Genomic DNA, 13633 nt, shown 5'->3' with positions numbered 1-13633 from the left:
GAATCTTCAGCATGTGCCAAGGGTATGTTACTCAAATAGCTTTCGGATGGGGCAATTCTCTAGAGGTGAGCCCAAGATTTCACAGAGCGTTATGATGCTCAGCCACGATCTATCCATGTGCTCCTTGTAGTTGAGGAGCTCACTCCATCTGAATGCATTACTGCGAAAGTATTAAACTAATAGTGAGTGCTATGTTTCAAATATGGCTTTTGTCATGAGCCAAGGAGCGAACTTGTCGATTCTTAACTTGGTGCTATGTGCTATGATTTTTCAAACTGCATTTTGTTTTTAATTTACATGGCTAGAATGTCGCTGCCAAGGAATTAAAATCGCAACTGTCATTCTATTCAAGCCATGATTTTCACCTTGTACAGGCTGGGAACGATAATGTTATGTCGTGCTTAGTCATCACAGAGATCGTTCCTTTCTTCGGTGACGTCTAGCCTTCCCAGTTGATCACGGCGATGTATCACCTTTGGGCTTCACTTAATTCACTAAGGAAGCTTGGCAACTAATCGGGATCCCTACAAGATTAGCTGTGCCACCCAACGCTGAAAACAGTATATCAATTTGGAAACTTGAACGCGACATTGGAGGTGCACACAGGTTAATCACAAAAAATATTATATCACGATGCCTCAGGATCCGAATCTCTACGGCCAAAGGCCCCAGAAACGAACCAAACGAGAGGCACTATCATCGTCATTGGATTTCACTGCACAGCTCACATCGCTCATATCCAATGCTGCTCCCCAGGGATCAACATCGGCAGCGTCTGGACGGCCAAGGCCATCAAAGCAATCTAAAGATGATATCTTCCGCGCTGCTGGCAGGCCAAAAAAGGCTGACACCAAGGAGAGGGATGCCAAATCAGAAAAACTGGTGCTCAAAGAAGTGACTGGGACGGAAGAAGAGACGCGAGAACGCGAGTGGGCAAAACGCAAGATGGAGAGCAAGGCACGGCTCTACGCCGCGATGAAGCGTGGCGACTACGTACCAAAGGATAACGAGGCGGCGCCGCTGGTTGACTTTGATCGCAAATGGGCCGAAAATGTAGAGGGTAAAGATGACTACGAGACCAGCTCGGACGATGATAGCGGGAATGGGAGTGATGGCGAACAAATCGTCGAATATGAGGACGAGTTTGGACGCACACGGCGAGGAACCAAGGCGGACAAGGAGAGGATGGAACGCCGCATACGGCGGGGGCTGTTGGGCGCAGAGGAGCTGGAGCGCATGTCAGCGCGACCCAGCGCTCCCAGCAACCTCATATACGGGGACGCGATTCAAGCGATGGCGTTTGCACCGGACGAACCGGGAAAGATGGAGGAGCTGGCGCGCAAGCGGGACAGGAGCGCGACGCCTCCGGAGATGAAGCACTACGATGCCGACCACGAGATCCGGACCAAGGGCGTCGGCTTTTACAAGTTCAGCAAGGACGAGGAGACACGGACCAAGGAGATGGAGTCACTCGAAGAGGAGAGGCGCAAGACCGAGGAGCAGCGCCAGCAGCGCGAAGAGCAGCGGGCGGCGAGGCGGCGGGAAATCGAGCAGCGCCGGAAAGACATGGGAGACCGACGGGCGAAGCGCCAGGCGGACAGCTTCCTGGATGGGCTATGAGGCAGAGCGAGAGTGATGGAAATCTTACCTACCTACTGAACAAAATATGCATCTGCGCGAAGCACGAAGCATTACGACCCGGACACGATAATACTGATGCCGCTGCTGCTGGTTCAGTAGAAGGCTTTCTGTGAGTCGTCAAAAGTGGCTTAGCGTCAAAATCAGCAGATGCTTCAAATGCTCCAGGAAGCGAATCTTGGCAAAATAATCTGATGTTTCCTGCCAATAGGACCAAACAGCTAAGCTTCCGAAAGTGGCGATTGATGATTGTATGTTATACACTCCGATATACCAAGGCTTTGATATATGTCATGGAATTCTGTTCGATATCATATCTTCACGTAGGACAAAACTTGGCACGTCTTGGGTCTGATGAGCTCGCATGTGTTGGAGTCAAACACGGCTTGGCGCCTGTATTGCAATCCTTTCTGGTTTTCTCTAGCTCATATGCAGGATTACCGCCTGCCCATACTTATTCACGTTAACCAAAAACCTCCAAATGGCCTGATCTTCACCCAGCCCTGAGATCTGCAACTTATCCCTTCCGCTACAAGCCGTTCCGAGCCTGGTTGCCCTTAACATGTAATAATGTGGCAACGAGCCGTGGTAGGCCATTGTTCAATCCATTTGTGCCAGGAGAAACGGCCGATGGCTATATTGAAGGCGCCTATGATCTGAACCTTGATGGCAATTAGTGCCGGTTTTTGTAGAAATGGCTGGGCTGCGATGACTGCGTCCAAGAAGTTCGAAAAAGCTGCGCTGCCAGCTTCGAGATCAAAGCCACTGGAAGTCAAAAGAGGAAGGGCCACTGAGACGAGGCTGTGGGATTCCCGGAGGTATTTACGTGCGTGTGTGTAACAAGCAACAATACCATCTCCACTCTGTCACATACTTTCTATTTTTCTGCATAAACTTACACCCAGACTTTATTAACCTTATATGGCTCCGCCTTAGTAAGATATGAGCCCTCCTGATCTCCTTGTTTCTATAAACCAAGGTGAGCGCCCCTGCTCTTTCATGATCGGAACACTATGAATTCGGCACTTTACAAATTAGACCTCGCGCTTGGAATATAAATGACTTCCCGTTAGGATTAGTGGGTGATTTGATCAAACCAGCAGTTTGGAGTTTTACGCACAGCATACCAATTACCTCTGACCCTAGAAATATGAAAAGCACTCTTCTTCCCACTGAAACTGCTTTTCGCCCCTCAACAAGTGCTTGTTTAATCTGCCTCAACTGTTCACTTTATCATTAAAGATGCAATTTTCAACTTTATTACTACTTCAATGGCTACTGCTGTTTCTGCAAGCCCAGCTACAGACAATAGCGCCACAGGCATTGGTGTAAACGATCCCCACCCAATCAGCAGACAATGTTGATTCGATGCTAAATATCGGCATTTTTGGCTACATACTGTTTAAAGTATTACACGGAATATTCTTTTGAAATCCCGATTTCCAGCCAATATTGGCGACTTCCAACTACATTGTAGACAATCAACATATTCTCATACCCACGAGGAGATGACAATTCTGGAAATAGGTTCACGAGGCATTGTCTGTTCATGTCAGTAAAGGAATTAGTTGCGGTCTCTTCGGGCTAGTGAAGTGTGGCCACGTAGCCAATGTATACCACCGATTGTAGCTGACAAGTAGCTCCTAGAAGTGATGATTGCAGGACCCCAGCGCTCTGGAAAGGATTCCGAGAGTCTGAAGATGACCTTGATGAGACTGGCAGCATCATCTGCGCTTCTATTGGCGCCGACGAAATTGACCATTGGGGCATCAGTATCGGGTCTTCATCCAGGCTTATGGGATTGATGCTATATGGTCTTGCTTGCAAACGAATTTGCGTTGGTTAGTGGCCAGTAGCTGTATCATTCTATTCTATGGAAGCCTTTCGTTACCCCATCTCCTTTTGCTAGCGAATGATGGCATATGATGAGTTTGGATATCCAACGCCGTTGTCTTACCCATATCATAGTCTGTATAATATTTGCGACTCAGTAGATAGTTAAATAGGGAAGGAGTAGTAGCATAGCTATGGAAGTGGTTCACGTATATACCTATTGGTATATCCCTTTTTATTCCTTTGACGCCTATAGAAAATTGAGATCAAGAATTGAAGCCAGCATTTACTATACCACTTGTCGCACTGTATCGATCGCACGTCCCATGGCATGCTGAGGCCGTATGCGGATATCTGGCTCTACTGTAGCAGTATTTCCCTCGTTCCAGGTAGCTATTAACACAGCGTACGTGTAATTTCTCCTCGCCCATCGGACTGGCCTTGTTTTGATTGGCGGGCTCGGGCGCCTACAGCGAGCCAATGGAGAGACTTCATGGTGCCCGCAACGACGCGGCGCAAGAAATGGAGCACAAAAATGATAGACTGCGCAGCCAACTTCCCAATCCATTTGTGACGCCTTGGTGCAATTTAGCTGCTACGCTATTGCGACCTAGGCCAGCTAGTGAATGTGAGTCTGGTCGTATTGTCGTCGTATAAGAGCGACGGGAGAGCTAGAAAGAACTTCTGCCGCACAGTTGGCAGCCAAAGCAATCCGTACGGACTAATTTCAAACGAGGCCTTTTTTTTTTTCTCCCGCGGATTCTATTTTCCTTGTGACGACGACCCGCGTGTCCCTGCTGCTTGATCTGAGAGCTCGTCGTTGTCGTCGTCACAGGCTTGCGTGCGCCCTTAGCCAGTGAATGGATGAGGCTGTAGGGCATGTGCTCTCGCTGCATACTTTGGCTCCGAAGGGCTGCATTGGCCACGAAGGATTTGATCGTCTGGGGTTACACTGCGGGACAGCAACTCAAGCGCTATTCGCACCGTGCTCTCGTGCTGGCTTGAGCCTCCTCTAGCTGCGTTAGAAGAGGAAACTGGCCGTCCCGTCTTGCTTACTGATGACGGCCCCAGGCGGCCAAACTAATCTTACCCATTGCCTCTTCATTGCTTTTTCACTGCTGCAATTCGCGCGTTGTGCCAGGTCCAGATGCAAAGGGTAAGATGAGACACAGGTCTGCGCCTCAGCGCGGGATTTTCCCCATGTCGATGTGAAATTGCGGTAGAATAAAGCACGAGTGCTATTGCTGCATAGTAGTGCTCCTAATAGGTGCTGAAACCTGTTAGGCGGCTTGCGTTGTGGTTTACGTGTTATCGTGGGATGTCTAGGTAGGTACGCGTGTGCAGTACTTGGATGCAGAATTACTGAGCATTCAGATTACATGTTTCTATGTTGCGATCCTTTGTACTGCCCTATGAAGGGCGCTGGTACTTTTTGGACAACAGGCAAGATAGGCCTAATGTGCCGCTGTATGGGGTAATTCGAGAAGTACCGCCTAGTGGCAGCGCTGCTAGTGCTAGTGCTAGTGGCGCCTCTGTAGGATTCGTGTAATTACCAGTAACTCGGGGCTAAAGCTGGCGAAAGCCGAGCGAACGGGTTGATTGCTAAGCCATGCGGAGGAACAGGACGAAGCATTACGAACTACTTGTGCTGTAACAGAAAAATAGTATTGTAAAACAACATAAAGGACAAAAGCGAAATAGCTAGCGGAATGTGATATGAGAAACAAGCTCAGAGAACTGGCGAATGGCATTCGCTGGCTGGCTGACGATTGAAAGCGGCAGACTGTCGATTGATTGGCCGCACTGGCTGTCCGACTGACTCGCTGCTTGATTGATTGAATGCCAGCAACAGTATTGTTCATTCGCTCGAGATAAACAACAGTCCGTGGAAACTGGTATTTCTCTTGGATGTAGGTCGCCTGTATGCGAGCATATTGGTGGACAACTACCTAGTACTACTATGTACTATACTCCTAACTACTATTTGCGAGCAATATGAAGATACTCCTTGCACGTTTGAACCGGCATTCTGGGAAGCTCACACGCACACAGTATTGCTCAGCACTGTGAGCCTTGGGCTAAGCCATCGCCTGGGGAAGCGGCGCCAAAGGCCTGGTGGCACCTGCTGGGGCTGGCGCTGTTACGGCCAGGCCAGAAGCGGGTTGGCGCCGAAAAGTGTGAGTCACCGGCGGGGCCTGCAAAGCGCGCCCTTGGCTTGTTGTAGCCTGTACTTGCGCCTGCTGTCGCGCTCAGCGGGTGCCTAACAGCCTGGCAGGCTGCCTGGCGCCATGCTGTGTTAGGGCTGCGCCTGGAGCCAGTGCCCTGGCCTTGTACCGCCGTCCGCGCCGCCCGGGTACGTACCCGTTAGCAGAAGTTGCTGCCTGAGAAATACATAACCGCCACAAATAATTTTTTTTTCCCGCTCTCTTTTTCTCTTTTCTTCCTCACCCCAAGTACTCTACCTCATACATCATAAACACGTTAGAAGCCTCAGGCTGCCTTCAAGATGATTTAAACAAACCTCTTCTAGAGAGTTTCCCTCCCCTCCGTCAAAATTCAGTCCACAGACATAAACAACATTCTCCCCACTCAACCCCGTTCAGCTCACCATTCGGTCGACCTGAACTTCAGCACTGCTTTGAATAGCATCAGCACGAGTTCCCTTCTCACCGCAAACATTTCAAACCAAGACTTTTCAGTCTTCACCACGGATTCCCAGTCAACATGGCTTCCCAACTCAGCTTTCGCCCTGCCGGCACCATCCGAGCACCTCTCCCTGAACCCCGTCGAGAATCCCCAGCAGGACTTTGTTCTGTTCGACAATCAGCCTCGTCGTCAGCATCCTAATAGGAGCATCCAATTACCTAGCCAACGTCGTCACTCTTGTCACTCTCGTCGCGAGAAGCACACTTCCCCCGCAGTCCAGAATCAACGAGTGGCCCAGATACTCCAGGCTATTGGGCATCAATCGCAATCTCCTGCTTACGGCAATCGTTTATCGAATCAGTTCTACGCATCTTCTGCTCCATCTTCAACAATTTCATTGAATCGGTCTTCTCGCAGTACTCGACCACCAGTCCCCTTGTTTAATCAGAACGGTGGTAACCAAATCCAAGCCGCCAAGATGATGAACGCTGCAGGTTTGTACTATACTTTTCCATCTAATCCTGATCATGCTTGCTCATACCTTCCAACAGACGTCGATTTGGACGACTTTACCGTCTTTGAAGGAGGTGCCTCTACGGCCTTCTCTTCCCCAGCTGTTGCTTCCAGCTTTGATTTCAGCAGCGGCGCCTCGAGCACCGCCTCGAACCTTGGCACTGTGTCTCCTCAAGACCTGCTTATTCAGGAGCCCTTCATGTCGGCTCCGAATTCCGCAGCCTTGACGGCTTTGACCTCTCCTTCGCTTTACAATGACAGCCCTGATTTTGATTCATATGATGTTTCTCCCAATTTTGGCACTGCGGAGTTTGATAACGGCCCTAGCGACCCCTGGTACCCTCTGTTTCCTGCTGATGTGAGCAGCCAGGAGCTTGCCAATGCAAGCGCCTCGCCTTCTCAGCAGCCTTTGGAATCAGAACCTATGCGCCGATCATCTTCTTCCGGCAGTGGTAGCGGCAGCGGAAGGAAGAAGTCGTCCACCGGCTCGCCTACGGGCAGCGCGCGACTCTCTTCCGTTGCTGGCGTTGGCTCTCGCCGACGAGAAAAGCCCCTGCCCCCCATCATTGTTGAGGACATGCATGACACAGTTGCCATGAAGCGAGCTCGTAATACTTTGGCTGCTCGAAAGTCGCGGGAACGAAAGGCCCAGCGATTTGAAGAGCTAGAAGAGCGTATTATGAAGCTTGAGGCAGAGCGTGATCACTGGAAGAGGATTGCTCTGTCGCAATCCGGGGTATTGGAGTGAAGTAGTAATCTGGACGAGAGTTGTTTTACTTTCCTTTTCGCTTATATGTTCGACTAAAACGGTTTTCGAGGGAAGCTTTTTTCTTTTTTTTGCACATTTCATATTAGTCTTTCAGATAATTTTCAAACTTAACATCGGTTTGACATGCACTTTTTGTTGATGTTTCGTCCCATTGTGATTTACATCATTTGAATTGATTACTTGTTCTACGTCAAGTCGAGAATACATATCTGCAGCGTTTACGTTTGCGAGAAGGGTAAAGCATGTATGTATAATTGCGATTCAACCTGTTCATCTCAATATATAACTAGCTAGATATAGACAAATAAGACAGACGCCTTGGGACCCAAAAAGGAGGAAAACCACTCCGCACATGACCATCCCTTGTTATGTAGTAAAAATGAGCTTAGGAGAGGGACACATCACGATGTCACGATAAAGAACGCGTAAACAAAAAGATGAGCTGTTTGCCCCAATAGGAGAGCATCCGGAAAAAAGGTGCTCAGTTATAGTGGCCAGGTGAAGGTCCAAAGAACGTTCCTTTGGGAAGTGTCTGGAGAAGGCAGTCGTCAGCCTCGCATCCCTGCGCGACAACGTTGTTGCCCCACCAGTCGAGCGAGATGCCGTGGTAGGTTAGGCCGAAGAACTGGATGATGGCTGAGATGGCGATGCCGGCGGAGAAGGCGGCGGATAGCACGAAGTTGTACTACAGGTGAACAAGACATTAGCAAAGCAGGATACTTATAAAAGCATGATGGGCACATTCTAGCCGTCCTCACCTTTGACCACAGAGCCAAGTATCGCTTCTTAATGTAGACCCACGAAAACGCGGCGACGGGCACAGCAGGCCACATGTAAGTCAGGTTGTACGGAGCCCACTGGAGGCCGCCAAACAGGAGCACCACGGGGTGCGCGCTGCGGAGCACGCGGCTCCTGGGGAAGTACTTGCCCAGGAGCCAGAAGATGACGACGACAGCAACGCCCAGGGGGAAGCCCAGCAGCGTCTCGGAATACTGGCCGCCCACGCCCCAGATCTTCTTGGGGCCGACGGTGCCCCAGAGCACGGCGGCGGTGAAGAAGGTGTTCTCGCCGGGGCAGACGAACTTGAAGGGCGCGTCCTTTGTGCAGACGCCCTCGAGGTGGACTTGGTAGGTGACGATGCCGACGCAGACAAAAGTCGAGACCAGGGTGGGCACCATCTGCGCGAAGAAGGTGAAGCGGGGAGGGATCTTGACGTAGTGGGCCAGCTTGAGATCGTTGCTGAAGTACAAGGCGTGGGAACAGGTGACGTAGCCGTAGGTCTTGAAGAAGCACATGGCGAGGGCGTTGCCTTCCACGAAGGAGCCGCCGATGAACTCGGCCAGCACGTTGAGCGACACTTCGATGCCGGTCATGGCGTAGATGATGCCCGTGGGGACCATGAAGATCAGGCACAGGGCGATGCCGTAGAAGACGACGCCGGGGCTGGTGTGGGTTGGCCAGTGAGCGATGGCTGCGCAGCCGAGGGCCACGCTGACGACGAGGACGATCATGTACCACCACTCGGGGACCTCCTTGTACTTCTTCATCAGACGGTTGTGCACGTCGAGGATCTGCCCCTTTTCGACCTCGTCCTTTTTGGAGGGGCGGAAGCTGTTGATGAGGTCCTTGAAGCCCATGACGATCTCGAGACGGTGGTAGAGGAATCCGTAGGTCAGGGCGGCGGTGTAAGCGCTGAAGAAGAACATGTAGATGATGATGTTGCCGGCGGAGAGATACGGAGGCGAATATGCCTGGTATTTCTCATTGTCGATGATGCCGCGGCTGTCGAGGATAGAGGTAACATTGTAGCGGTGGCCAAAGTGGTCGTACGGCTTGTTCGAGTTGATTGGCAGGTAGGCGGTGTTGTATGTGTTTGTGAAGTACACGGCGATGATGATGAACATTGAGAAAAACATGCCAATGAACAAGTTGAAAGTGCTAAAGAACGGCACCATGAGAGGGTCGACGTTGTAAGAGAGGACGTTCCAGTCAAACGTGGGGAAAGGATTGAGTCCGAGGCCGTTGTTGGAGCCCGTGATGTAAGTCAGCTTGGAGTTGTTTGGAGCAATCCACGTCATCCAGCTGAAGGTCGCAAGCGCGGCAAAGATGTAGTTGGGGAACCAGAAGTAGACAAACATGAGCGTGAAGGCGTAGAAGAAGAACTTGAATCGAGACATTCTCCAAATCTTGCCGAATGGTCCCAGGGCTGGCGCGTTACCGTCGCTGTGGAAAGCGCTGTTTAGAGCAATCGTGACGAGTGCCTGCGGCCACACGCAGTAAGACGGGTACACCAAGAATCTTCGGCAGATTCCAGCGAGACTATAGCCGATGAAGTTGCTCGACAGGGCAATCAGGATCTGGTAGCCAAAGTTGATGGCCCACGACTGGTTGAAGAAGTGCGGCAGGAATTGTATCCAGACAATGTAGTGAGTGTACGGCGTGCTCTTTGCAATGCTAGCCATCAGCGTAATGAGCATGTGCTCCTTCCTGTTGAAAGGGCCAGGGTTGAGGCTATGGCGAGTTCCAAAGAGCGTGATGCCCACGTCGGGCAGCGTCTTCTCCCACAGCTTTCCTAGCGGGTATGCCAGCAGCTGGGGGACGTTGGACGTGACGCTGATGGCGGGCTGGCGGATGCCGAAGAAGCCGTTGATGAAGGCGATGGCGCCGGAGAAGAGGATTCCAAGGACCCAGGCTCGGATGGTGGAGCAGGGCATTGTCGGGTCGTCTTTGTTGTCGACGACGCTGCGGACTTCGGCGTATGGGGAGTTTGTGGTGATTAGAGCGGCTTGGATCTTCATTTCGGAGATTTGCTGCTCGTGTTTTTCGGGTTGGTCAAAGATGCCATCGTTGTCTGAGCAATGTTGGTTAGGAAATCTGAGTCGCTAAAGGGTGATTTGGATAGGAGCTTACTGAGAAAGTCTTCAATCCTCTCAATAACGTCCAAGGGGAAGTTGGGATCTCTTTTGTGCAGCTTGTAGAAGGTATTCAGGAGCTAATTCAATTTAGTCTACCGCAATGGATTCGTCATTATTTTAGAGTGTCTTAATAGTCACTTACCTCTCGTACTTCCTCAAGGGTATATGTTGCTGCAAGCTCCTTGGCCTCTAGCAGATCGTCTTCGGTGACGTGGAGGTCGCGCTCTGCAGCGTCATCCTCATCTGTGATGCGAGGAAGCTCTTTGGATTCATTTTCAACCTTGTGAGACAAAGTATTAATCAGTCATCTCGTGAACATAATGAGTATTGACGGGCAATTGAGATAGTTTAATAGGACAACAACGGTACTCAAAGCACATACAGTGTTTTTCTCGTCAAAAACACCGCCGGTGTCGTTTGAGGTTACATGAGTGACATGCTCCTCAGACATGGCTGCGGTATTTCAGGCTCTGGCAGCCGTTCGAAATACTCTTTGGGCTCGACAAGAGATGAATAGTCGGTAGAACAACCAGCAGAAGAGGGGTCTAGTCGACATTTTATCTTTTGTCTTACTGCAGAGTAGCCTTCAGCCATTTTCTCCGAGCCAAAAGTTCACTTGAGATCCGTATAGGGAAAGGAGGGGAAGATACTTGATAGCATGTTGCATTCAAGACAAACACCAGCGGCAGGGTGCATGGCAACAAAAGAGCGCAGAGGAGCTAAAGGGTGGCATCCCTTGCATGGCCCGGCCTCTCTCAGCCAGTGTCGTATAATAGTAATAGTATGGCCTCCACTATTGTTGAGACATGAGTTAAAGTTCAGGATGCGGAGCTTTGGGTCAAGAGGCAAATACGCCATCAAAAGCCTTCTTGTAGATATATACGCTATGTATTGGATATAGTTATTTGATTACTACTACCTGGCAATTAGAATAAGAGAGTAAGGCAAAGAAGAACTACATAGATGTAATGTCCATCTTAGATGGTATACGTTTGTGCTAGACGGAGGCACACCAACCAGCAAAGCTGCTTTGGACATGGGTTGGCAGATAGGTGCCTTCTCAATCAAGGCTCAAACTGTACCCTTGCTCGCTTGGGCTGGGTTTGAACTATAAAAATGGCTATCAAAAAGACAACAAACAGCCAGTAGATGCAAGAGGTAAGTAACCACGTGTGTTGGTGATTTAACATGGGTCCAAAGACCTTTTGTCCAACACGTATGGAAGATGGTGCGATGTTATCATATGCGAGATACGTCTGGGCATCAGAATGCCAAGGGTCTCGGCGCGCCCGTAAAGATTGTTTACATGCAAATCTTGCATGAGGAGTTTATCAATTGTAGATGGTGAGCAATCTGTATATGCTGAACGTAGCATTGATGGTAAGCTCTCCGCTATGGAGCACGATCTTGACCATCTGACTGTTACATTCTATGTCCATTGTCGGATCTCGTCTTGCTTCAAGTGGTTATAATGTCTAAAATTAACATTTATATCTAGCATTATTCTCTCTCTCTTTCTCTTTCTTTTCGTTTTTCTCTCTTTTTTTTAATAAGCATATTACTGGCGTTTAATGATGTTGTTCCGACAAATGAGGGACTGATATCGAGCGCCAAGAACCATTTAACCATGGGACCTTTTGATAAGAATACGCGCTCATGGAATCATAGCGTCTTGGCCTGAGCGAAACCCCTCTTCTACCAACAGCATAGCGATGAATGCCATGTCTTTGCTTGATCATGTGTTTATTCAAAGCAGATATCGCTGATCAAGCTCTTTGTAAACATCTTTGGCTGCCATATACGGCGGAGTAAGAGGTCTTCTTTCTAGAAAATGGGCTGTCTAGATAGAGGCAGGGGTATAAAGCCATATCTTGATTCATGCCGCGACTGCGCATAGAATTTAGAGTAGTGAATGCCGGTACGATCAATACTGGAAACCAAATAAACAAACATCAATCCCACGCTATGGCTTGAGGTTAGTAGGACAGGGTCGGACAGTGTGCTGTTGTTCAATTTTTTTGCGAAGATTATGTGCGACTCCAGCCGGCTACATGGAGCAAGGCAAGACACAGAGATAGAGGCTTGGCAAAAGGATGCCGAGAGCAAAAGGAACTTTTGAAGGACATGTTCCATGTGAAATGCAGTGCGGCCAACCTGAGATTACAGTGAGACAAAGCGACTGCGCCTCCCACAGCAAGGCGATGCCAAGCGCTGGAGGGCGATGGCCGATCCGAGGCCGGTCCAGGTGTTGTTGGTTCCAACAGGATCGCGGGCCGCTTGGTGGCAGATGTCCATAGGATGGTGCCTTGTCTCGTCTGCATCTGATGGGACTTTTGTCCTCGTCGCGAGACTCTGCTATACGAAGCCTACAGAGGCAATAGAGCCATGCAGAGACAGGCATGCAAGTTGGTTGGCTGCCCCTGGAAGTGGGGTGGCAACAAGTGCAAATTGATGCTTATCGGCGACTGTATCTGCAACCGTATCTCCCTAGGCAGTTTGATGAAAGCTAGAAGACCTTTTGCCGGGTCCTTTGCAAAAGCAGTACTTGGTCCTTGGCCCGTGATGCGATGCTCCAGGCCATGCCGGAGATGTTTCCAGGAGCGTCTTGCACACGGCGCTGACGGTCTCGAAGCGGTAGGAGCAGGGTTAAATACATGTACTTGTATGATTATGCATACATTATTAAGTACACGATTGGAAGATCACTTTCTTTTTGGGGGCGGGAGATCAGCCTGGCGCTATAAAGAAAGTTTGGTCTGTGCGTCGACTATCTCCAAGCACGCTCTGCAGAGTACCCCGCAGGTATCCAACCGGCGCATATTGGCCCTAAATGGGAGTGTTTTGAACCGTAGGCAACTTCCAATATACATATTGCCTGCTAGCAATATCAGGACATGACATTCTAAGCTGTCAATGTCTGGCATCAGCCAACTTGGCTTCCCTAAGCAGGCTGCTGTTTTTTTCCAACCCTTTGCAAAGCTCCGTCTCCTCGGCTCCTCCGTGTCGAATCGGCCCAAGAGCCCTGTGGCGTCCTCTCCCGGAACGGATCGACCCTCCGATCAATATGGACGCCACCTACGACGAAGTAGGCACCTTGAAAGGGCGCTTAGTGCGCCATGAATTCTCCCGTGCCTTTTGAGAGCCTTGGCCGCCGTTCTAGACCCGAGCGCCCAGAAACGCAAAAGTGCAGTGCAAAGCGAGCTGCCAAATGAGCCCGACCAACAGACGTTGTCATTATGCAGAAGATCCAGTAGGCAAAGCGCATTAAGAAATGCCAAGCAAGACGCTATTTATTAGCAATCTGCAGCCAGTCATCACG

At 50.0% G+C, this 13633-nt stretch overlaps 3 protein-coding genes across 3 annotated transcripts; 2 read left to right on the top strand and 1 right to left on the bottom strand.

Annotated features, from left to right (window-relative positions):
* Positions 1-633: 633 nt before the first annotated feature.
* Positions 634-1620, top strand: TrAFT101_001433 (uncharacterized protein; the record flags this gene model as incomplete). Its single annotated transcript, XM_024899547.1, has 1 exon — positions 634-1620. One exon carries the CDS (start codon positions 634-636, stop codon positions 1618-1620), a length of 987 nt encoding a protein of 328 aa, XP_024762533.1.
* A 4316-nt stretch (positions 1621-5936) lies between these two features.
* On the top strand, positions 5937-7521 carry TrAFT101_001432 (uncharacterized protein). The gene is made up of 2 exons (XM_024903558.2): positions 5937-6611; positions 6669-7521. Exons 1-2 carry the CDS (start codon positions 6596-6598, stop codon positions 7376-7378), a joined length of 726 nt encoding a protein of 241 aa, XP_024762532.2. The 5' UTR covers positions 5937-6595; the 3' UTR covers positions 7379-7521.
* Positions 7522-7624: 103 nt separating this feature from the next.
* On the bottom strand, positions 7625-10816 carry TrAFT101_001431 (uncharacterized protein). The gene is made up of 5 exons (XM_024909567.2): positions 10697-10816; positions 10457-10594; positions 10310-10391; positions 8158-10250; positions 7625-8084 (listed from the first exon to the last, which is right to left on the bottom strand). Exons 1-5 carry the CDS (start codon positions 10763-10765, stop codon positions 7881-7883), a joined length of 2586 nt encoding a protein of 861 aa, XP_024762531.1. The 5' UTR covers positions 10766-10816; the 3' UTR covers positions 7625-7880.
* Positions 10817-13633: the final 2817 nt, after the last annotated feature.

This window comes from Trichoderma asperellum, chromosome 1, assembly GCF_020647865.1.
Source record: "Trichoderma asperellum chromosome 1, complete sequence".
Taxonomy (NCBI): domain Eukaryota; kingdom Fungi; phylum Ascomycota; class Sordariomycetes; order Hypocreales; family Hypocreaceae; genus Trichoderma; species Trichoderma asperellum.
Note: the sequence above shows the minus strand (reverse complement) of the source record. Positions and strands in the feature narration are given on the sequence as shown.